The following is a 25,613-nucleotide window of genomic DNA, read 5'->3' as shown; positions in this document are numbered from 1 at the left end:
TTGGGCTGGAAGGGACCTTAAAGACCATCTAGTTCCACCCCCTTACCATGGGCAGGGATGCCTCCCACTAAACCAGGTTGTTAATTATGGTGATTTTGGCTCAGATGTTATATGGAGAAGGAAAACACGGAGGTGAGGTGTTCTTGTGGCTGCTTACAGAGTGACCTCTGAGGTTGGTTCTCTTCTGGTGCACTAGAATGGATGGAGCATCCTCTCGTTCTGCACTGGAGCAGCTCAGACAGTTCTGTCTTCAGTGGTGTGACTTTGACCCTGCTGAGGCCCTGCAGCAAACACCTTTCCTCTAACACTTCAACTCAGAGACTCCTGTCCCAGCCTCATGTCTCCCATACTCAGCCATAAAGCTGGAGAGCAAAACTCCCAACCTTCTTTCCCCTGCCTGCCCCCTCAGCCTGGCTTTATTTCCCAGGGCTGCTGACGGTTGAAGAAAAATTAGTTTTGCTCATCTGAGGGGATTTGCATTGTGAATCTTCCCAACAAGCCAAGGAGCAGAAGGGTGGGAGAGGAGGGGTGGGAGGAGAGATGCTCTGCCAGCCAGGCAGGCGGGATCACTCTGGCAGCAGCTCTGCCTGGCTTTCACTCTGTCTCCCAGGGGGAAACCCTTCCTCTCACTCCAGGCTTCTCCCCTGCCACACCAGAGGCAGGACAAGGAGGCAGCAGAAGAGTCCCTGCACTGCCAGCCCCCAACAGCAGCTCTCACCTTTGCAGCAGGCAAACCATGAGGACGAGCTCTTTGCTCCTGCAGCATCTTCACCTCTGACTGAAAACCTTCATCCATCTCCACAAGGCACCATGGAGGAGCAGTACATTTCCAAACTCCACCCAGTAGTGGATTATGGAGCTGGACTCTTTCTTCTAATCGTAGGTGAGTTCTCAGCCTGCTCATTTGCTTGGAGCCAGGGAACAGGGATACAGGGATTCCCTGGCTGTGCCATGGTCAGGAAGAAGAACCTGCAGGGAAATGACAGCAAATATTTCCCCACAGGTTCCCTTGCTTAGTGCCCTGGAGTTGGTTAGCAGCCAGGATTAATCTCCACTCTTGGATTTGAAATCTTATTTCAATGCTGAAGAATGACCAGCACAAATTTGCCTCTGTGGCATCGCAAGTGCTCGAAATAAGTTGTCTGTCACTTTCTGTGGCATCACAGCCCTGAGAACTGAGCCAGGGCAGCTCAGTCCATGGAACTGGTCAGGGGAAAGCAGCTGTGGGCTGACCCTTGGTGAGGGAAGTGTTGTTCTGCTGTGTCTTGGTAGGGTGAACTGCTACAGAACAGCAAAGTGTTTCCAAATAGCAGTTCTGGGTTTGGCAGCAGCCTGTTTGCCCTGCTGCAGGCAGATTGAAAATGAAATACAAGTGGGGACAGGAGGTAGCTACCAGCCCATGGCTTCAGTTAAGTGTTTTCTTCCTTGTCTGCTTCTTGCATGTACACAGGCATCTGTTTTCTACCCTCGTGGATTTGGAGAGGAATGGAACTTGTTTAGGCATGCTTTCCACCTGAATTTTTCCTAAGATTCCTTCCTTCAGCTCCCTTGAAAACTCTGGTTGACATAGAAAGACAAGCTTATATTTTCATGTGCTTTAATACTGAGGCTCTGGGCAGAAGTGCTGGACTTTAGCACTTTAGCACAGCAGAACACAACTCAGGGTGAGAAAATCCCTGTTTACAAAACATGGCTTTTTCAAGTCAGGATGCCAGATCCCTTCGCTCAGAAATGTAAATACATAGATGCAGTTAAGGCAATGGGAAGGGACAGCAAAAAAAGGCTGGAGGCTGGAGCTCCCTGTGTTCATGTTCCACTTGCTGCAGTCTCACACCTCTCCTAAAGGACTTTGAGGCACTGAAACTCCAGGCACAACTTCCAGCATTGGATCCAGAGCCCTGAGTGGCAGCCAGGTTCACTGCATCCTGCAGGGACTCTCAGAAATAAAGCAGTGAGCTGAACTGGAAGCAGGTATTTATCCACAGCTTTTCCACCTCACTGGGGCTGCACGTTCATGCCCTGGAATTATGTTTTTGCTTGGAACAAGGCCAGGGCATGGGTGGCAGCACTCACCACCAGCTCTTTGGTTGCTATCCCACAGTCACAGCTCTGTCCTTGCCAGAGGCTGTGGGATGGAGGGGAAGAGCTTCTGTGAAGGAAAAAGAGAGGCTGGGTCTGGATGTCACCTCTGATGATGGAGCTGCTTCCTGCATCTTGTGTAAGGGTTGGGCTCTTAAAGAAGAAAGTGAACTGGGTGCATTTTTTCTCCTGAAGCCTGAGGATGTTCTGTTTTGGGACCCTCACTTTGAGAAACAGAATGATGGGCTGGAGTGACTCCAGAGAAGGGAACGGAGCTGGGGAAGGGGCTGCAGCACAAGGGAGCAGCTGAGGGAGCTGGGAAAGGGGCTCAGCCTGGAGAAAAGGAGGCTCAGGGGGGACCTTGTGGCTCTGCACAACTCCCTGACAGGAGGGGACAGCCAGGATCTGCTCCCAGATAACAAATAACAAGACAAGAAGAAATGGCCTCAAGTTGCACCAGGGCAGGTTTAGATGGGACATTAGGAAACACTTCTTCATGAAAAGGACTATGAAGGATTGGAACAGGCTGCCCAGGGCAGTGGTGGAGTGGGAGGATGTAAAAGCTGTGTAGATGTGGCACCTGGGGACGTGCTTTAGAGGGGTCCTGGTCACTGCTGGGGAGTGGTTGGACCCAATGATCTTAGAGGTGTTTTCCAGTCCAGAGGATTCTCTGATTCCATGATTCCATGTCCCAGCCTGTGAAGAGTGCTCTGCCCACTGAGCCACAGGCTGCTCTGTCAGCAAGTGCCCAAGCCCCCGTGGGCATCACCCTGTGTGTGCAGACACAGATCCTGAGAGCTCAGGGAGCCCTTCAAGGGCAGCCATGGGTGGCAAGTGCATGTGTGTGGTCAGAAAGTGAATGAAGGAGGGACATGGGGGCTCAGATTTGTGTCCCCATTTCAGTTAAGCCTTTCTCTTGACACCTCTGAGGTTTTTGTACTTATGCCAATCTATTCCATTTTATTGCATGTGATTCTATTAAGTCCTCTGTGGGCACTTTTAAGTGGCACCTGTGAGCAAGTGCAGCCTTCCTGCATTCACAGCCACAAGAGAACATGACAGAATCTTTTTGTCTCCCTCTTCCATGTCTGACTTTAGAGGACACCTTCTCAGGAAAACCTTTCATCAAAATGTTGCTACAGCACCATGTTCACTTGAAAGAAGAGAGAAAATGAGTTGTTTGGTGCATATACTTCTGACACTGCTGTCACCAGGATTTTGAAGCCCTGTAGCACACCTGAATAATGTATGTCTGACAGCTCCTTTTGCAAAGCAAGCTTTGGGTCTGTTGCATGCCCCTGGCTAAACAACTTCCATGGTCCTACTACTCTGAGACCACCAGAACAGTCATGCTAGTTCTCAGGGATCAGCAAGGACTCTGATCTGCCCAGCCAGCACATGCCCACCACCCAGGCAGCCCAGAGCCCAGTGCTGGGGCTCCAGTTGAAGATGAAGGAAGTCACACCGAGGGAAGGCTTTGGGAGATGCAGGGGACAGGTGGGCAGGATGGCTGGAGTACTTCAGCAGGAAGGAGAAGTGAGGATATTCTTTCTCAGTACAATAAATACGTTGACCTTCTAGAGTGGGTCCAGAGGAGGCCACAAAGATGCTCTGATAGCTGGAGACAGGCTAGGAGACCTGGGGGGAGGCTCTCTCTGGAAAAGGCTACAGGGAGACCTCATTGTGGCCTTCCAGTACTTAAAAGAGGCTTATGAAAAAGACTTATGAAAGTGACTTTTCACATGGGCAGACAGTGACAAGACATTCCAAACCCTGCCATAGGCAGGGACACCTCCCATTATCCCTGCAAGCCCTGTCCAACTTGGCCTTGGACACTTCCTTGGATCCAGGGGCAGACACAGCTTCTCTGGGCACCCTGTGCCAGGGCTTCACTACCCTCACAGGGAAGAACCTAATATCAAATCTAAGCCTGTTGTCTTTCAGTTTAAAGCCATTCACCCTTATCACTACATAATCTTGTAAGAAGTCCCTCCTCAGCTCTATTGTAGCTCTTCTCAGGCACTTCACATACTTCCAGTGGATTTCATGGGAGTCTTAACTGTGTGATATTCTTGTCTGTGTTGATCCTTCCCTTTCAGCCATCCTGACAATCCTAGGGAATTCAGCGGTCCTTGCCACGGCTGTGAAGCGCTCTTCCCTGCTGAAGTCCCCAGAGCTGCTGACAGTGAACCTGGCAGTGGCAGACATTGGGATGGCCCTCAGCATGTACCCCCTGGCCATTGCATCTGCCTGGAACCACGCCTGGCTGGGGGGAGATGCCTCCTGTATTTACTACGCCCTGATGGGTTTCCTGTTTGGGGTCTGCAGCATGATGACCCTGTGTGCCATGGCCGTGATCCGATTCCTTGTCACCAACTCCTCCAAATCCAACAGTGAGTAAATTACCTGTCTGGTCACCTGGTGGTGCTGTGTTTGGGCTGGGCTGCTCTGGGATGTGCTTTGTGGAATGTGGCGTGAAATATCAGGTCAGTAACAGCAGAATAAGCCTCAACTTCTAGCACAATATCACATCCTGCTCTTCCCAGAAGGGTCTCATTAAATTCTGTAAGAAACAGGAAGGTTTTTCACTTCTCAGTTTTCCCAAGTGAAACTACCTGAGAATGGAGAGCACAAGCGTTTTCCTGGACCAGACTGCCTTCCCTTCCTGTTTGTATCCAAGCAGATACACTGGAATTTAAAAGGAAGGAATATTCTTCTGGTATTCCTGGGCTGAGACTGCAGCACATTCAAGGTGAAATTGATCTCGTAAAGCTCCCTGCCTTACCAAGCTCTAGATGAGCACTGAGGGCTGTGTTCAGCCTCAATCCTCTGACACTCTGTTTCTCTAGAAGCCCAAAGATTAAGGACCTGCAGCAGCAGCAGCAGCCCAGGTGTATCTGTAGCCACCATCCTTTTGTCTAAGGAGAAGTTATGGCAAACCCCCATGTGACTGGGATGGGATCCATATACTCTTGCTCTCCCTCTTGCAGGTAACAAAATCACCAAGAACACTGTCTGCATCCTGATTGCCTTTATCTGGCTCTACTCCTTGCTCTGGGCCATCCTGCCCTTGGTGGGTTGGGGCTACTACGGCCCTGAGCCCTTTGGCATCTCTTGTACAATAGCCTGGAGCAAGTTCCACAACTCCTCCAATGGTTTCTCCTTCATTCTGACCATGTTCCTCCTGTGCACGGTCCTGCCTGCACTGACCATCGTTGCCTGTTACTTGGGGATTGCCTGGAAGGTTCACAAAGCATACCAAGAGATCCAGAATATTGACAGGATCCCTAATGCAGCCAAACTGGAGAAGAAGCTGACCCTGGTGAGTTATCCCTGTGATGGGAAGAGTGTACAGTAATCAGAAGCTGGCAGAGAGCAGGCTCTGCTCATGCACAGCTCACAGAATCATGGAATTTCAGAGACCTACACAGAAATTCTGTATGGAAACAGGATTTTAATATATTAAGTATTAATATATTACTTTTTCCCCCAAATATGCGCCTCAGTTTTGCATTTCTTGTGGAAAAGCAGAATTGATCCAAGCTGTCTAGAGGCCAGTCATAGAATCGCTGTATTATTAAGGTTGGAAAAAGTCCCTAAGATCATCAGGTCCAACCATTAATTCAGCACTGACAGGTCCACCACTTAACCATGCCCCTAAGCATCACAGCACCACATTCTAATGATAGTGACTCCACCACTGTCCTGGGCAGTCTGTCCCAATGACTGACAAGCCCTCCCATGAAGAAATGCTTCCTAATATCCAACCTGAACATCCCCTGGTGCGACCTGAGGGCATTTCCTCTTGTCCTTTCATTTTTTACCTGAGACCAGAGCCTGACCCCCACCTGGCTCTATCCTCCAGGGAATTCTAGAGTGATATTGTCCCCCCTGAGCCTCCTTTTCTCCAGGCTGAGCCCCTTTCCCAGCTCCCTCAGCTGCTCCCTTGTGCTGCAGCCCCTTCCCCAGCTCCGTTCCCTTCCCTGGACACGCTCCAGCCCCTCAATGTCTCTGCTGTCATGAAGGCCCAGCAAGCACAGCTTTAGGTGTGGTCCCACACACACCTGGTGTGCCAGGCTATCCCACCCCATCTGTGCCAGCTACAAACAGCTGTGTTCCCCTGCAGATGGCCGTGCTCATCTCAGTGGCATTCCTGAGCTCCTGGACCCCCTATGCAGCCGCCAGCTTCTGGTCCATCTTCAACTCCAGTGACTCCCTGCAGCCCGTGGTGACGCTGCTGCCCTGCCTGTTTGCCAAGTCCTCCACTGCCTACAACCCTTTCATTTACTACGTCTTCAGCAAGACTTTCCGCTGCGAGGTTAGGAAGCTGCAGTGCTGCTGTGGCTGGAGGGTTCACTACTTCAGCTCCGACAACTCCGTGGAGAATCCTGTGTCCATGTGGAGCGGGAGGGACAACGTCCGTCTGTCTGCGGCGGCCAAGCTGGAGAACCCGGGAGCTGCAGCTCCCTGAAGTGCAGGGTCACAGCACAGCTCAAACCCGGCCTCACTCCCAGGCCCAAAGGAGCAGGGATGCAGCAAATGAGGTTGTCACTGCATATCTTATGTCAATACAGAGGTTTAAGTATATATTTTTAAGCAACTCTCAAATAGTCTTTAGGCCTCACAGGAAAAAAAAAAATCTATTTTTTCCCACAGAATTTCACTTTAGGGAAAATAGATTTATGTACCAAACATAAAATCATGCAAATTAAACTTATTTTCAGGTAAACAGAGATTTACTATTTTTTATTTTTTTTCACTATACTTTTAATTTTTTAATGCAATTTATCTTAAAACTCTTGGATCTACCAGTAAAACAGCCACCAGAGAAAACCATAGGTTGCACAGTGTTACCAAATAAACACAGCTAAGTGTGTAGTTTTCCAGCACCACAGACTGAAAACCATATGGAGAGCAAGAAATGTTTGCTGCCAGGAAAAGGTGAGAATGTGACATCTCTGGTTCCTTGCTCTTTCAGAGGTGCAGCTCCAGCTCTTCTAAGCACAAGTCCAAGGAGCTGAGCAGCCTTGGTCGGATGAGGTTTGGTGGGAATGTGGCAGTCAGTGAAGGATGCCTTCTGTGTATCCCAAATGGCACAGAGGGAAGGGAAGGAAGCTCTCAGCAGGAGGAACTTTGTCCTTCAGCTGCTGCTGGCTGAGGTACAACAGCCCTTCTGCCACGGAAGCTGTTGGAGCACTTTAGGATTGGAAGTGTCAAGGTTGGAAAAGACCTTAAAATCATGTCCAACCATCAACCCATCACCACCGTATTCATCACTAAACCATGTCCTCAAGTGCCACAGCCACTTATTTTCAGAATACTTCCAGGGATGGTGACTCCATCACTTCCCTGGGCAGCCTGTTCAAGTGCTTTATCACCCTTTCTCTGCAGCTGCTCTCTATGGGATGACACAAGGCACTCCCCAGGTAACCTTCCCAGCCGTGTCACCCTGCAGAAGCAGTCCTGGCTCTCATGGCTTCCGTGGGAGCTCCTGAGATCCCAAATTTCCCCCCTGGCTAAGGCACTGATATAAGTGCAACTGAGACCTGGGTTTGCTGATTTAGTACAACCATAACACCAGGTTTGTTTGCTTGGCTTTTTTTAGGTTCTGAGGAGGTAATCTATGGTCAAATTATAATTCCATGGTTATTTCCAACCCAGCCCTGGACTGTGCTGTCTTCTCAGAGATGGAAGTAGGATGCAAGTAACGAGTTCAGGAGTGGGTCTGGGCACCTCATGTTTGCAATCACCAGTGCAACCACCTCAATACAAGCAAAAATTTAATCTAAAACCTCCAACAGATCAGACCTCTCACATATTAGGAGTTTTCTCACCACTCTGAGGTGGTTTGCAATGCAGACGCTCAACCTGAGCCAGCCACCTTTGGCTTCTTTCTTTCCATTGAGGATAAATGGAGCTCCCTACTCAGATGATGACATAGAAAGTTAAATAATACAACTAAAACTCTGATTTGTACTTAAATAAGTTGGTATTTAATGCCTTACTTTGAAAAAGCTTCTAGGCAGTCTCTGGCTATTGAGGCAATAGGAAAGACTTCTAGGTCTACTATAACTGCCAAAAGATTCAAAACAAGTTCTCTGCATGCAAAACAGGTCAGGCAAAACAGACCAACCAAAGAGTTGCAGCAGTTATTTTATTTATCAGTATAGCTGGGAAAAAAAACAAACCTAAACACACTTACTTGAATTCCCTTCACTTCCTGAAGTCATAGTTCTAGAGATAAAATTTTCTTGCGGGTACCTATATAAATAATCCTCAAATAGAACAAGCAAAGAGTTTAGAACTTTCTTAGAAAGCACAAAACACAAGGCCAGGGGGCAGTGGGAGCAGAGGTTTGTGGTTGGCCATCCCTTGCTGACAATCAAGTGGTCAGTGTAAGGCTGCTGAGCTGTGACATTCCAGGGTCACATGGATTGCTGCCTCTTCTCCAGGCACTTCTCAATATCATCCAACACTTGCACAGCTGCTTTTGGAATACGAGTGCCTGGACCAAACACATTGGCAACACCGGCTTCATACAGGAAGTCATAATCCTGTTGGAAAAGAGATTTAAGATCTATAATTAATAGTGAAACATACAATTGATAATTGACTTCTAACTGGTGGATGTTCTGTCCTCTATGCTGGGCCTGAGAAAGCAACAAGCCCCAGAGAGAAGCAGCACAGCTTCAAAGAAATGGGAAAAGGGTGGAAGATAGAAAAAAAAAACTACTAAAAAATATCTATAGGAAAGGGGGATATTTTAGAGTCAGACTAATGGTAATCTTTGGAAAGCATTCAAAAGTCAACTGTATATGAGTCTGACAATCCTAACCTAAATTTGATCTAACCTCTAATTTGGAAAATACTACTTTAAACAAGGGCTTGGAGCAGACAACTGCCAGTGGTCTCTTGCAATCTAGAGTTAATCTAATTTTATGACTGTCCTGAAATTTCAAAAATACTTGGGAAGCAGCTCTGTATTCTCTCTTTCTTCAGTATAGGATATATTATACCTTTACCAACCACAGGATAGTAGCATCCCTTTGAGAGATACTGCACAGAACACAAATTGTCTCCTAGAAAAATACTGAGTTTTGTTTGCTCAATTCAGAATTCTGTCATTCCTTAATAATTACTTAACTGCCCAGAAAATGGAGAAGTGTGAAAAAGGAGAATAACAGGAGATTAATGTGCAAAATCAGTTTGGATCACTCTAGACAGAGGATGGCTGTAAGGTGATGGAGACAGGGAGACTGCATCAGCTAAGGAAAATTTAAAGATGAAAGCAGAGATCTGACTGCAAGGGAATTCAATTAACTGCTCAACAGTTTAGGAGAAAGCAGAGGGAATGAAGGCAACCCCTGTCTGATGATGGGGAAGGTGAGGAGAGGCTGAAAAGTGACTGGGATGTACAGCCTGTGGGTGATGGGACCTGCCAGGAGGAGCCTTAGTCACTGGCTGCAGCATTTCCCAACCATTGCCTGAAGTCAAAAGGTCTCTTAAGACAGAAGCCAGCCTGTACCAATGATATGCGAGGACTGGTGATGCAAAACAACAGAACATAAAGAACATTTCCCTGAAGCTCATCTTTTCACAACACAGCTGCATATTCCATCCCACAAGCCCTCTAAGTTAAACCAGGACATGGTGTACAGAAAATCAGATGGGGGAAGTCCCACCTTACAGACCTGTGCTGGCCATGGTGACTGTACAGAGGAGCCTTCAGTGCTCTGACATTACAGAACAAAGGAAACAGCTCAAACAGCTCGGACAGAGAGAAATCAGTCTCTTAGCTCGATGGAAATGATGCTCCCCGTACCTGAGGGGGGATGACTCCTCCACACATGACCAGGATGTCGGGCCGGCCCAGGGCATTGAGCTCCTTGATGAGTTCAGGCACCAGGGTTTTGTGCCCCGCGGCGAGCGTGCTCACCCCGACACAGTGCACGTCTGCATCCACCGCCTGCTGCGCCACCTCCCGCGGGGTCTGCGTGCAAACGGGGCGTGGGACAGGGCACAGCCGCAGCCCGGGGCTGAGCACGCATTCCAGGGAGAAGGGATGCACGGGGAATGCTCGGGCTGCTGCTCAGTCCTACCTGGAAGAGGGGACCTATGTCCACGTCAAAGCCGATGTCGGCGAATCCGGTAGCGATGACTTTGGCTCCTCTGTCGTGGCCATCCTGACCCATCTTGGCAACGAGGATACGAGGCCTGCGGCCCTCACGGTCCATGAACTTGTTCACTCTGGTTGAAAACACACATTCTGTCAGTGTCAGTCTCTGAGAATCCTTGAAAGCACTTCCACACATTAAAAAGACACTTGCTGCAAGTGGAATTTCATCAAATAAAACATCTTCTAAGTCATGGCTTGGCTGTGCAGTCTCCATACTATGTTAATATTCATGTAATGTTATTACTAACTTGTATTTACCAGCCTCAAAAATAAAATATTCTTTATTTTAAAAAAATCTTTCACTATTCTTTTGCTTTCTAACAGGTAAAATACTGAATTCACTGAGGGTTTAACAAGCTGAATTACAACTCACTAAAATACATTTTTTAGCTTTTAATAGTAACTATGACCCATTATTTCAAAAGTACTTGCACAGATTGGTCCTGAACATCACATAGTTCATTATCATTCCACTGGGAAAAAAATCTGTCCATGGAAGGATTACTGTATCTACTCTGTGCACTCCTCTCTTTTTGGAGAGTGGCAGTTCATGTTTCTGTTGCACTGATGCTACTGTGTAATGACAGCCTCAGATATTAACATGACACCTTACAGCTCATTATTCAAGTGCCACCAGGATCTGTCTGCCATACGGGCTGGACTCACTGATCTTAGAAGTCTTTTCCAACCTAGATTATTCCGTGATTCTATGTAAGAAAACGAGCTACATCTTGATTTGCACGGGGTTAGTTCAGTTCTCTTTCACATAAAAGTATAATTAAAAATAGTTAAATTTAAATAGTTACAATAATAGAACAATGGTGACATTTCCTAGCACAACCACTTCCAAGTCAATCTAATCATCACCACTGCAAAGCCCTCAGTAACTCCCTTTGAGGAGAGCTTGAACTCTTTAACGGGTAAACCCCAACACAGCAGGGACTGATGAACATCGATTTGTGCTGCATCATCTCCCACAGCAGCAATTCAGGCTCTGTAGCCCCGAGGGCAGCAGTAAAGGCAGAAGCTGAGAAAAGGCCCAAGAGGTAACTGTTTTCACACATACCAACATCTTCGGATGCCTATGAGTAACTCCCAAAGACTGGAGGTTGTAGGTGGATATCCAGACAGATTTTAGCAACAGCTTTAGCAACAGTAAGAGGGAAATTGCAGGAACAATTTATGGGTAGATCAAAACGAGGTTTTATAGTATGAACTGCTAGAAATATTTTAGAGATGACTATTACACAGCCTTTAAAAGAAGCAACCCAATGTACAGGGATTTCAGGCAATGTTTCTCAGCTTCTTAATCCTGTGGCTGCTTAGGCTATTTGAACAAAACCCTCAAATCATAACTTCACCTCAGTGAATTTTGTTTGCAAGCAAATACAATTCAATTAAGATTTGACTTTGTTTTATTGTACTTAATCCTTGTCATTCTACTTCACTGCTTCAGAGAGTGCTTTTGCAGGTCATTATCTTCCCCAGGGATGTCACCCAGGTTTGGGAAATGGTTCTTTAGGGCACAGTCAGCAGCACATGTACCTCCTGGATTAAATGTGAGGCCATTACAGTTTGGCTAGCTGGGAAGAGTTCTCACCTCTTGATGGCATGAAGGATTTCATCACTCTCCCCAAACTCCTGGCGATAGGCCCCGCTCACCATGCGGTCACTGGCTTTGTGCTCCCCAAACACCTTCTTCATGGCATCTGTTATCTCCCCCACGGTGCACCTGAGGCACAGACAAAAAACATTTGTATTATCAGCAGGCTGAAATGAAAACAGCACAGACATCACTGGACCAACCATCCGTCTTGCTGCTGGACAAATTTACTTACGTTGGTTTCCCTTTCAGTGCTGCAACTCTGAATCTCTGACTCACCACACTGCCACCCACTGACAGAACACGCAAAGGCATTTTTAAGAAAATACTTCACTGCTCATGTGAGAATTGGCAAGGCTGAACAAGGCAATGGGGAATGGCAAAATGCTTCAGAAAATTAAATCAGATTTTCTGAATGAGGATTTTTGTTGGCAGGCTCAGACTTAAATGATCCTGCATTTGGACTCATGCTAAAATACAAAATATAAATCAAGAGGGGGAAAAAAAAAAGGAAGAACACACAGAAGAGACTGAAACCAAACATTTTAACAGTACTTTATTTGCCTTTCCCTTGATGCTTTCATTTCAGTGTTATTCTCCTCTACTCATGACACAGCTCCTTTACCCACTGAAATACAGAAGGATTTGGGAAATTTATGTACATGCAAGTTACAAGTTTTGTTTGCTACTGGACACACTGTACATGTTTGAAATAATGCTGCTGTAGCACAAGTGAGAGAAGCAAACTAGGTTGTGCTGTCTTCTTGTGCAAACATCAGCAACAACAGCCTCTGTCACAAAGCAATTAAAAAAACTGTGCTGAATATAACTTGGTGCAAACTTTATCAAAGGAAATAAATAAAAATATTGCTCTTCTAAACCACTTTAAAAGTGTGCTTACAAATACAGACACCAAAGCAATATTAAGTATATAATTAAGCAAGCACATTCCACACCTCTGGAATTGATATTTACCCCTGCCACATTATATTTATTCTCTACAACTCCCTGAAAGGAGGGTGGAGCCAGATAGGGGTTGCTCTCTTCTCCCAGGTAACAAATGATAGGACAAAAGGAAATGGCCTTAAGTCGCACCAGGGGAGGTCTAGGCTGGATATTAGGAAAAATTTCTTCACTGAAACAGGTGTCAGGCATTAGGACAGGCTGCCCAGGGCAGTGGTGGAGTTCCCATCCCTGAAGGGATTTAAAAGCTGTGTGGATGTGGCACTTCTGGACATGGGTTAGTCCCCAAAATTAGCAGTGCTGGGGGAATGGTTGGACTCAATGATCTTGAAGGAAATTTTCCAACTTAAATGATTCTATGATTTAACTACAAGCTACTTAGAGACAAAACTAACCTAAGCATTCTCTAAAGCTTCAATATAAAATGCACAGGAAAGAGTGGACAAGATGCACTTTGCTGTTCCCACACCTCTACAAGAAGATGGCCAAGTGAGCTGTACTAAGTTTTCCTTCTGCTGTTTGCAGTTTCAGCACCTACTGATTCCTACCACTGTAAAATCTGCCACACATGCCCCCAAGCTAACAAGACATGGATTTCTGCTGCATTTGCTGAATCCTTCAGTAAATTTCAGAGAGATGTTTTACTTCCTGTGACTCCCCCCACAACTAATTTGCTCTTTTGCTGGCTTATACTCAGCAAACTTAGTTATAAATGTAAACTATGCTAAGGTGAAATGTCAGAAATCCATTTGTGATCACATAGGCAAGATCTGTACAGCTCAGAAGTCTGAAGTGGCCTCTTATCTCTGGTATGACATTTCACAGTTGGACAGATTTGCCTAAAGATAGCATCACTCTGGAACACACATTTTTAACTCATGTTATTGAAGCTGTTTTGGCCATTTTTGTCATTTCCCCTCCCCTGGCTTTCTGGAATTCTGTTGGACTCACTGTTAATCGCTTGTATCATCAGATTTTGATTTTCAGGAGATCGAAATAATCTTATTGATATTATTGTTTTCTGTAATTATTAACAAAAAATGAAAAGTAAACTGCAAAAGTGCATTAGGTAAGGTGATTTCCCCAAGGCTAAAAAGCAAGTTTGCAGCAGACTTAAAAACAGTGTCTAGAAATACTGACTCCCTTTCAAAGTGCTAGACTGCAGCCCAAACACACCATGCACAAACAGTGAAGGCTTACTCCTGGCAGTGTGGTGAAGGGTTACAGTGGCATAAAACACATCTTTTCTTCTAGAGAAAACTAAGCTTAGATAATTTTTTTCTCCTCCTCTTTTGCAGAAGCAGTATCTGAGTATACTTCAGTATTAAATAAAGTCCAGCATGGCTGTGGTGTGCTTTTCTGTTCTTATTATGCAAAAGTGTGAATGAAATTTTCATGTTACAAATGAAAAATAAATGAGGTATAAGCTGGTGGCTGGGATGAAGTTGTTTTTGTGTACTGTACAAAAATTAAACACCCTTCTTTCTTCTATGACACTGCTTCGGAAATCCCTGTGTTTTGAAAATTGTGTCCCAAATCTCTGCAAACCTTTAAATCTAAAGCTTTTAAGTAATAACAGAAGTTTTGCTTTTAAACTGCTCATGAATACTTTCCTGCTGTTTACCAAGAAACTTTTTTTTTTTATTATTATTATTATCATCTCTGCCACATATGGATCCACAATGGAACAGCTGTCTCTGGAGCCAGGAATACAACCTCTTTTCTTAAGTCTTTTTTTTTAATCAGTATTTATTTGTGTATGACTCTCTCCCAGTGGTTCACAACCAGCTGCAGAGCCTAAATACCAATTTGGAGAAAGTCAATGACCGTAATGTGCCTGTTAGAGCTGGCACCCTGTGTCTGCTCAGCCTCAGCTGCTGCTGCTCCTCTCTGCATTTCCCCAGTAAGCAGAGGCAGTGCTGTGAAATCAAGTGAGGAAGTACCACAAGGACACAGAATGGGCAGAAAAATCAAAAGAAGCAGCACAAGCAGCTACACTGCATTTCTGCCTTTCCATCACTGAACTGCATGTCTGGAGAGGGACACAAAAACAGCACAGCAGGTGAGGGAGCAAAGAACTTGGCATAACCTGTCCCATTTTCCTGTAATGGAGTTTCTCATGAGACAGTGAAGGGAGGCGCTGCTCTCATTCCCTGTCATTTTAGATCTGCCTTATTTCTTGGGTTAGAATAACAACATTAACTTTTCTACTCGTGTTTGTCAGCACTGAAATCTCTGTACTAGTCAACGGAATCTTTTCCATAGATCAGCACTGACAATTCTGTGCTACTCATTTTATTCCAAGTAAATTATATTACATCATGCTCAAAATCCATCTTTTTCCATTAGCAGTAAAGAGGCATCTGTTCCTCTCAAGCTGGTGATACTGGGCCACTTATGAAGGGTGACTGTGTTAATTTTGAAACCTTTTTCCATGTTGCCCACAACAGTGTCCCTGTACACATTCCCAGAGCTCACAATCCTCCTTCAAATACTTTGCATCAGATGCCACGACAGTTTCTTTCTGCAGTCATGTCCCATATATAGTTTTGGGGCAGAATTAAGTTTTGTGTTTGGAAATTACAAAGTGCATCTTCAGTCCATTAATGCTTTTACAATTACGAAAAACAAGGTCACCAAGGACAGAAACTAGGAGTTAACTGGTCAGTTTTGGTACAGAAAATATGAACCCCTTGTAAATCTAACACTGCCCTCCTGTGACCTTCCCAGTTCAAAGACAAGTGGACACATACTGCTGGAGGCTCCTGACAGGCTGTGGTTAAATGTATTTAAACTACAGTTAAGTATTCTATGAATGGGAATGAAGGAATTTGAGACATGTAATAACAGGGCAGCACCCTAATAAGAAGTGAATTTAGTTTGTTGATATTTGGGCCATTTATTTAATTAAGGAACAGACAGACAGGATCTATTTTAGAGACTGACGCTGACCTTGAAACAGGAAAGAAAACATCCTCAAAAGCATTTTGGGTGAAAAAAGGAACTGTTCCACTGGACTCTAAGGATACCTCACACTGCTCAAGAACATTTCTTACAACTTTGCCTGACTAAGCAAACTGATTTCTCCTTCAGCCAAAAAATGTTTTCACACCAATTAGTGGTGCAATGAAAGATGGAGCAACAGAGCATGAGAAGACTGTGAATATCCATTTTCACATCTCAGACACTTCTTAAACTCCTTGACCCATGAAACAGCTGAGTGACTGAGATAGGTAATAATAGTTTGAACAGCAGAATGTGTATGAACAGCCTCATTTCATATCAGATTCTTTATATCTATAGTGTTCCTTGTGAAAAATGAAAGCATTGCCTTTAGAAGTTGTAAAATATAGTAATAGTATATCTTACAATGCGAAACTGCAGCCATTATTTATTTCCATCTCCAAAGAAAAAGCCCAAAACTCCAATCTTGCTGATGCCACACCCATGATAAATTAAAAAGTGAAAATGAACCATCCATTTTAAACAAGAATTGGCTGCTCAATCCCCACCCCACCCCACCCCCAGTACCTGGCACGGGCTGCTTCCACTGCCAGAGCAAGTAAGTTGCCTTCCCCAGTGGCAGCACATTGTGTGAGAGCAGCCAGGGACTGCTGGGCTGCTGCTTGGTCTCTGCTGGCCTTCACCTAAAGTGCAGGAGAGAGACATTCAGTTCAAAGAAACCACAAAGTGGAATGGAAAGTCGACTGTGGAAGAATGTCTCATTTCAAATATTAATTCTGGATGTGGAATTGTCAATATCCACTTCCTATTTCAATGAGATTAGAAGTCAAAATGTATCTCAGACCTTAAAATGTGTACAAGTCCATAACAAAACCCTAAACCAATTTTATCTGCATTTTCACTGATTATGAAAGTAGATGTTGATTTATGGTCCTGTAACCCTCAGTAGCACTTGAAGCACCCAACAGTGAGTGATTAAGCAATGTTACAGGTTTTTAGAGCAAAACATTGCATAGATGGTTTCTATTTTATTTTCAGAACATGTAAAGCTCTCAGTTTTTAAAGGTTGAACATGCAGACATATATTCCAGTTTCTCCACTAATGACCAGAGTGTACTCTCAGAAACTGGAAGGTCAAACTTCTGGCAAGCTGCCTTTACTCAATCTCTGTCTGCAATTACAACAAAAGATTCATTTTTAAGGAGGTTGTTCCCACCTTGTTGATTTTCTCAATCTGCTTGGCACGGACTGCAGAGTTATCAATGGCCAGAACTTCCACAGTCTCCTCTTTCTCTAGCTGGTGCTTGTTCACTCCAACAATTACTTCAGACCCTATTTCCAGTGGAAACACCAGAAACTCAGAATACATTTGCAAACTACTGTGAACTGCTTTGCTTATATAATCATACCCACTTCAAATATGTAAAATCTGCTCTTATAGAATGGATTTAAGTCTCTATTTTACAGATTTTTTATGAGAGATTAAATGCATGAAAATTCAACTTAGAGAACACTGCAGCAGAAAAAAAAATGAAACAGAACAATATTTATCTTGCAAACTGATTTAGCAATGAGTCCCTAAAATACATTGGCTATTTTTCTCTTTTTAAGCTTATATAAGTGTATCTGACACAACTAAGCAGAAGTGCTGGTTGCCTGCTCTGCATTTACTTTTCTGGTTAAATAGATAAATAAGAAAGTGAAGTTCCTACCTAGAACTACTCCATGTGCATAAAAACTAATTTATCATGTTGGAAAATTTTATTTTATGCTTCAGTCGGGATGGATTTATCAACTATTTTTATTTGCAGTGCCTGATAACATTAATATAACATTAACACTCTTTGAAGCAACATGAAATTATTTACCTTATGGAAGAAAACACAGAACTTTACTGATTATTCTTTATTAGTCTTAATTTAGACCCGCTTCAAATTTATCCTCCATACAAAGAAGTCCATATAATGTCTTTCATGTTTGAGTTATCCCTAGTTTCTGTTCCTGGATTACTACTGGAATGCAGATTACAAAAAGTGGAATAGAGTTTTAAGCACACATATATAAATGTCTCCACAAATACTTACTCTATGAGCACATATACATATGTATGGCAGACAAAGAGCTGTAGCATACTCTGCTATGATCTGACCATTCAGGAAAAATGGGCAGCTCTCCAGAAAACCCAGGAATTTGGCCAGCTATGGTGAGTACCACCATCTGGTGGCATTTCTGCTTTTAAACTCAGGAATCACAGCTTAAAGCTCCTATCAGAAATAAGCAAGTCACTATGGAAGGTTCCAAAGACTCCTTTAAAATGGTGTTTCTACTGCTTTGTCATCTAGTCTTGAACCTATCAAGCAAGACTTTTCACACTGGTGCTGTGTTTTGTACACGCTGTCTCTTTCCAAAGCTTTCACTGACATAAAACCATCACCATTTGTTCTATCACTCACAATCTGCTACTCCTAAACTGAGAAATAAAAAAACCACAATGAACATGTGCATAAAAAAAATTTATACTGAAGTATTCTATTGGCAATTTTCCCTTCTTTAATCCCCCTGCTCCTACCAGAGTCAATCCTGGCTTGTCTCCGGGCTGCACACTCTTCAATACGAAGTTTGGGGATTCCCTCAGCAACAGCTTTGGCCATTCCACCCATTTCTTCTATCTCCTCAATAAGCTGAGAAGTGATGAGGATTGAGATAGTGAGTAGCAGCAAGATTTAAAAACTGAGTTTAGTACCTGTGCTACCACCCACATTTTCATTAAACCTTTTTTATACAGTTTTGTGCTCCAGACTGTGTTTTGTGCAGTTTATTTACAAAGACATCACTGAAGCAGAACTGTAAAATGATTCCTTGATTAGAAGTTATCAATTTATCAAACAGTCCCTTATAAGACATTTCTCACAACTCCTATCCCTAAAATCTTCCCAGAGAAGGTTTTTCAAACTGACCTTTAAAGCAGCTTCATAAACATCATTGGTAAGGCACTCCATGAGGTAGGATCCCCCCCAGGGATCTGCCACTTTAGGAATTCCTGATTCCTCCTGGATTATGATCTGTGTGTTCCGGGCAATGCGAGCACTCTTGACTGTGGGCAGCCCCAAGGCTTCATCAAAGGAATTGGTGTGCAGAGACTGCGTCCCTCCAAACACTGCAGCCATGGCTTCGATGGTGGTGCGGATGACGTTGTTGAAGGGATCCTGGAAGGAAAAGGGCAGCTCTGAAGCTCAGTGGTTCTGTCACAGGGCTGAGACAGGTTAGTCATTATTGCAAAGAAACAAATGCAAAGTTCACCACTGAAACGCTGTAATCAGAACAAAAGCTGAAAAAAACCCAAATCAAACTGATTTATCACTTGTTGATATCTTAACAAAGAGATTAATCCATGAAGAAAGCCAAAATTATCACTTTTCAAGTAAACTGCTCACAGTAACAAATCAAAGCCTAATTTATATTTAGTGGGTTTCCAAGAACTTAGTGAATCCAAATCAGAGAGGATGGAGCAGTAGGCTTGATATCTTCCATCCTCCAAATCCAGAATTCTTAGAGCACTGAACAGCACACTTGTCAGACAAGTTACTAGTCAAGATGTGCTTTGGAACTAAATGTGCTTAAATATTTTCATTAATGACAGCATCACATAAGGTAATTATAGAAAACTCTGATCTGGATAGGTAAGAATGTAAAATATAATTTATGAATAGATACCTCTCTAAAGGCATGTTAAGTATATTTGGCCTCTGAAATCTATAAGGAGAAAATACTACACACTGAGAAGCTATATTAAGATAAACCACAATGTTTAGATAAAAAGAAAAGAGTTATGATCTAGCCAGATGGACACTGGAAGACAATTGAATATAGTTTTGGTAATAATAACATTTTTATACTCCCACAGTACTTTTAACTGGAGGACCCACAGAGGCCACTGTTCTGAAAATTCCATTGTCTTAGTTTTATTGTGTTGTTGCAATGTAAGTAAACATTACATTTACTTAAACCCCCCCCCCAAAAAAAAAAACCCAAACAAACAAAAAAACAAGGCACAGAAGTCAACAATGGTTGCAATCCCAACCTAAAAATAAAATAACTCCTATTGCACGACTTTGACAGAGCAGCAGGCATTGGGATCAGAGCTGGAACCCAGCTCTGACCCCACTTGAGCAACTGTGTGCACTCCAGTGATTTGCCTCCTTGCTGTAATGTAACTCAGCAGGAAGAGCACAGTGCACCCAGTTTCAAAGGAGCAGATGAGCTGTAACCACGACTTCTCTCTTCAGCGCTGTGCATCAGGGGTGTGAATGACTCCCTTGGCTGCTCAAATGAATTCTCAAGCCAGTGATCCTGAGAAAAAAATGCCTCTTCTTGCCGGCTGTGCTGCATTTTGGAAGGATAACTTGGACAAATCCAAGAGAGAGCTTCATCCTCTGAGTCCTGAATTGACATAAAGGTGTATCCTGTGCCAGTGTGTACATTTGTCAGACTGAGAGGACAGCTTTGTGAGTAACACCACTAGCCCTCTTTAAGACAAACACCACAAGAACACCTTTAAGGAAGGATGTTGATGAGAGTCCAATTTCTAACCTGCTCAGTGAGTGACCAGCCCGAAGTCTGACAATGAGCTCTCAGCAGAAGAGATTTGGAATCCTTGGGCTTAAACATTTTCTCAATTAAGTGAGCCCACAGCCGCCTCCCAGCTCTCAGCTTGGCTATTTCCATATAGAAGTTCATGCCAATTCCCCAGAAGAAAGAAAGCCTGTCATAGGAGAACATGAACAGAATATAACATTGAATAATTCTAATAACTCTGGATCAGTGATGGAGAAGCCCTACAGCAAGGTCTCTGATTAATGTACTTTCATAGATGATGGGAATATTCCTATTTGCTTGTATGTGTAAAAACACTGAATTTCATATTAAACTCTATAGAGGCTTTACCAAAAGTGAGTTTTATACTTGCAAATTTCTTGAGCTCACCTAGGTGCAAATTCATCAATAGTGAGGCCAGCTTTAAGCCCAGTTCTGCAGTACTCCAAGCCATCTGCTATGGTATAAGCTAACTCCAGGATGGCATCAGCTCCTGCCTCTTGCATGTGGTACCCACTGATGGAAATGGAATTAAATTTTGGCATGTACTGGAAAAAAAAAGATACAACAGCGTATAACAGCAGAAGGGAGGATCAAATACTTGTTCTATCAACATTCACACAGAATCACTGAATGGTTTGAGTTTGAAGTTAAAGGTCATCTAGCTTCAACACCCCCTGCCATGGGCAGGGGGACACCTTCCACTATCCCAAGTTTCTCCAAGCCCCATCCAACCTGGCCTTCAGCACTTCCAGGGATGGGGCAGCCACAGCTTCTCTGGGAAACCTCTACCAAGGCTTCAACAACCTCATAGGGAAGAATTTCTTCTAACATCTAATCAAAACCCTCTTTTAGTTTAAAAATGTTCCTCCTTGTCCTGTCAGTAGCTGTGTAAAAATTTGTCTATTTAACACTATTGGTGTTAAAGGTTGCTCTCAGTCTATTTTATACACCCCACCTTAGGTACTGAAAGGCTGCAGTGAGGTCCCCCTGGAGCCTTCTCCAGGCTGAACATCCCCAGCTCTCTCATCTGGTCTCCAGGGCAGAGGTGTCCCAGCCCATTCTTGAATTCCTTATTGACTGCAAATACAACCCATCTCTACGAAGATGTATTTGCAGATCTGGTCTGACTCAAGCTTCAAATTTACATTTATAAATGATATTGGATATAAACTTCTCCTGGCCCTTTCCACAACCACATCATTCTTCTCTATGACATGTCTTCCTATCCTTTCTTTGTTCTCCAAAGTGCCTCGTAAACAGTCAACATTAACCTAATAATAGAAGTTATACATTTAAACAATGAGTACCTTTGAGGTGTACTGGAAGATGTCAGCAATAATCCGCATGGATGGTTCTGGGGGGAAAATGTAGGTATTTCTGACCATGAACTCCTTCAGGATGTCATTCTGAATTGTCCCTGTCAGCTTGGCCTGAGGCACTCCCTGCTCTTCCCCAGTCACAATGAAGGTAGCCAGCACAGGAATGACTGCCCCGTTCATTGTCATGGAAACTGACATTTTCTCCAAAGGAATTCCATCAAAAAGGATTTTGGTGTCTTCCACTGTGTCGATGGCAACTCCAGCCATTCCAACATCTCCTCGAACTCGGGGATTGTCTGAATCATAACCACGGTGGGTGGCTAAATCAAAAGCAACTGACAATCCCTGTTGGCCAGCTACATGATAAAAAAAGGAGAAAAAAACAAAAAACAACAAAGAGAGATAGTTAGAAGGGTTGAACAGATTTGCATTAGGATGGGATCTAAGTTTATTAACTCTATTTTACATAATTCAGGCTTGGATGGTGATTCAGGCAAACTAAATTTTGGTGTTAAACACTGTACCCTCCCCAAACCTGTCCAAGGTCTACTAGTCTTAAACTTTATATGAAAAAGTTTTTAACTGGGAAAAAAAAAAAGCCAAAAAGGTAGTCCTTACTGTGCTTTAAAAATTGCTGAGCAACAGTGCAGCCACAAGTTATAAATATGCCTAGACTGGAAGGGTAAGAGCTTATACATGTAACTCAGGTTGTTTAGCTGGGAACAGAAGTGCCATAAACTGTCATGTTACTTTATCACAAACTAAACATATACAGACTGTTCCCTGGCTCTACTGACACATGTTGTTATCTGGAGATCTGAAGTATGAGAAAATTATTCATATAAAGAAGGGAGCAGGACAGACAGAGCTCTTGTTGCTGCAACCTGAAAGCAGAACCCCAAGTCTGCTGTTCTCAGGCATTCCTCCCCTGACCAGTGACTGGGCTGTGCTATCAGCTAACCCATGTTACCACTTTTGCTTCAGCTCTGTGAGCTCAGCAGCTTGGACCCTGGGATAGATCCAAATTATGCCTATGTACTAAGGTGCAATAACTAAAACCAGCATTTAACACATTCACTCCCCACAGCAAAATGAAACAAAGGCACTTCCAGAAACAATCCAATTTCCCAGTGATGAAGAAAGACGGTGCCACTGGGAAGACCTTATCAGAAATCCAAACTCACAGCGCAGAATAATCACATTTGCCACGTAACTGACTGAATTCATGTCCCCCATTGCTGCACAAGGCAGTGCTGTTTCCCAGACCAGCTGCCCACCTTTGATGTTGTCCTTGTAGAACTTGTTGCTCTCCTCCACTGTACTGAACCCAGCATACTGGCGGATGGTCCATGGCCTGTATGTGTACATGGTGGGGTAGGGCCCTCGAGTGAAAGGCTTCACCCCTGGCAGCTCCTCAGGGAAGTCCTCTGTGTCCCTTTTGGAGTATAAAGGCTTGATGTCAATCCCCTCTGGGGTGTGCCAAATTAAATCCTTTGGGTTCTTGCCTTTCAGCTGCTTCTGAGCCAGGGCAGCCCACTCGGGGTGCAGTGGCTGCCTGTGCAGGGAGCGCCAGGCCCGGAGTGCGCAGCGGCGCGGCCGCAGCCGCAGGACAGCGTCCCCGGCCCTCAGCATGGCTCTCCTCGCAGTGTGGAGCAAGCTGGGCAAAATAAAAACATGTATTTTGCATTATCATATGCACCCAACACAGTAAATATGAAGATGGAGAGGTCAAGCAGTTTGCTAATGCCAAAACAATCCCTCAGAGCAAAGAAATGTCTTATTTACTCACAGGTTTGACAGCCCTTCCTCTTGCCTTTCAACCAGGAACAGAGTTCAGGAAAATCCCACATTTTTCTCTAACCAAGGAAAACATTCCCACAACTTATCTACATCCACATCTGAGATGTGTAACTTATTTCAGGCCCTCAGCATCTCCATCCATAATCAGTCACTGAAAAGCCAATGTGAGGCATGAAGATGGCACGGCCAGCTACCCTCTCACCTGCACATCTCTCTCATCTAGAATTCCTTAATGTCAAAGAGTGATGCTTTTCCAGGGATGGGGCAGCTACAGCTTCTCTGGAAATGTGAGCCAGTGCCTCACCATCCTCACCGTGAAGAATTTCTTCCCAGTACCCAACATCAAGGAGGTACTCTGCAGGAAGTGAGCTGTCAGAAAATTGCTGATATAATCATACACTTCAGAGAAGATGGCTTGGGCTGGATGGAAACTAGATACAGGTTGAAAAAAAAAGGAGGGAAAAAAAAAAGTGGTATGTGAGAACACAGGAACAATACAAGCAGAGCTTGTCCCACCATGCATGAGACGGACAGGGGCAATAATGTGAACAATTCCCTGTGAGGGTGGTGAGGCCCTGGCACAGGTTGCCCAGAGAAGCTGTGGCTGCCCCTGGATCCCTGGAAGTGTCCAAGGCAAGGCTGGAAAGATTGGAGCAACCTGGGATAGTGGAAGGTGTCCCTGTCCATGGCAGGGGTTAGAATGAGATGATTCAGGTCCTTTCCAATTCGAGCCAGTCTGTGAATTCAGTAACCCCTAAAAGCTGTAAGCTCCTTTGCTTCTGTTCTCCATACCTTATCCTTGCACTTCCTTACAAAAACAAAACCTTTACAGCTTGGCTCCAAGGGTCAGTCACCTCTTCACTGCCTCATCTCTTTCAGAACTCCGAAGAAACACACCCTGACACCTTTATGAGAAATCCTGCATAAAACTGGAAAGCACCTGTATCACTGCAGCAACACCCTCCAAACTCGTGCTTTGGTAATATATATGCTAAATGTGGTATGACTATAACCTGAGGAGCACAGAGGAGCTCCTGAGGAGCAGTCATGCCCTGCAGGGAGGTGATGCTGCAGCCAGGATGGAAAGCAACCTGTGCCCACACCCCTGCCTGGGTCACAGGATGGGTCAGGCTGGAAGGGACCACAATGGCTTATCTGATCCAACCTCCCTGCTCAAGCAGAATTACCCAGAGCTCAGGGCACAGGATTGTGTCCAGACATTTCTGGAATATCTCCAGTGAGGACACTCCAGACCCTCTCTGGACAATCTGTTCAGTGCTCAGTCACTGCACAGGGAAGAAGTTCTGTCTCCTGTCCAGGTGGAACTTGCTGGGATCAGTTCCTGCCTGTTCCCCTGGTGCCATTGCTGGGCCCTGGAGCAGAGCCTGGGCCTTGCTCTGAGCCCTCCCTGCACACAGGGACACTCAGGGATGAGGTTCCCTCTCAGGATCTCCTCTCCAGGCTGAACAGCCCCAGCTCCCTCAGCCTTTCCTGGGCAGGGAGATGCTCCAGTCCCTTCATCATCTCTGTCACCCAGCACTGGACACGCTCCAGGACCTCCAGGTCTCTCTTGCCCTGAGGAGCCCAGAAAAGGGCACAGCACTCCAGATGTGCCTCAGCAGGGCTGAGCAGAGGGACAAGGATCACTTTCCTGCTGGCAACGCACGCCGGGATTAGTTCTGCCTCAGTGCTGCACGCTGCATTTACCCGTGTTCAGTTTCAGACAATTCTTCTCAGCCCATTTCCCATCCCCGTACCCCGAGGGGACCCCAGAGCCGCCCGGCCACCTCCTCTCCGCACCTCTCCCTCCTCAGAACCACAGCGGGACCGGAACGCTGCGCTCTCCGCCCCCAACACGCCCCTCGGGCGGCCAATGGGGAGGGGGGGCCGGGCCGGGAGCTGGGATGGGGATAAGGACGTGGACAGGGGCAGGGTTCAGGGCTCCGCACATGGACGGGGACACGGAAAGGGATCAGGATCGGGACAGGAATGGATGGGGCTCTCCCCCCGTTACCTGCCACCGGCCCCTCCGTCAGCGCGAGGACCCCGCGCACGCGCAGTGGGCGGGAGCGGCGTTGCGCGTGCGCCGCGGGGAGCGCGGGTTTGTTTTGTA

The 25,613-nt window shown here is 45.0% G+C and overlaps 2 protein-coding genes across 3 annotated transcripts; one reads left to right on the top strand and one right to left on the bottom strand.

Moving 5' to 3' along the window:
- Positions 1–786: 786 nt before the first annotated feature.
- LOC134041572 (opsin-5-like) lies at positions 787–6,550 on the top strand. The gene is made up of 4 exons (XM_062488412.1): positions 787–883; positions 4,179–4,472; positions 5,070–5,401; positions 6,206–6,550. The coding sequence occupies exons 1-4, from the start codon at positions 811–813 to the stop codon at positions 6,548–6,550; spliced, it is 1,044 nt and encodes a 347-aa protein (XP_062344396.1). The 5' UTR covers positions 787–810.
- A 1,666-nt stretch (positions 6,551–8,216) lies between these two features.
- Positions 8,217–25,552, bottom strand: MMUT (methylmalonyl-CoA mutase). Of its 2 annotated transcripts, none has more exons than XM_062489614.1 (13): positions 25,515–25,552; positions 22,978–23,357; positions 21,689–22,056; positions 20,769–20,926; positions 20,376–20,547; positions 18,743–18,991; positions 18,355–18,466; positions 17,002–17,117; positions 16,353–16,468; positions 11,856–11,987; positions 10,179–10,326; positions 9,902–10,069; positions 8,217–8,633 (listed from the first exon to the last, which is right to left on the bottom strand). In XM_062489614.1, exons 2-13 carry the CDS (start codon positions 23,330–23,332, stop codon positions 8,505–8,507), a joined length of 2,223 nt encoding a protein of 740 aa, XP_062345598.1. In that variant the 5' UTR covers positions 23,333–23,357; positions 25,515–25,552; the 3' UTR covers positions 8,217–8,504. The 2 variants fall into 2 exon arrangements, with proteins under 2 accessions (XP_062345598.1, XP_062345597.1); XM_062489613.1 differs by lacking the exon at positions 25,515–25,552 and adding an exon at positions 23,703–24,257.
- Between the last annotated feature and the right edge of the window lie 61 nt (positions 25,553–25,613).

The sequence above is a fragment of the Cinclus cinclus genome, chromosome 3 (genome assembly GCF_963662255.1).
Source record: "Cinclus cinclus chromosome 3, bCinCin1.1, whole genome shotgun sequence".
Classification (NCBI taxonomy): domain Eukaryota; kingdom Metazoa; phylum Chordata; class Aves; order Passeriformes; family Cinclidae; genus Cinclus; species Cinclus cinclus.
Note: the sequence above shows the minus strand (reverse complement) of the source record. Positions and strands in the feature narration are given on the sequence as shown.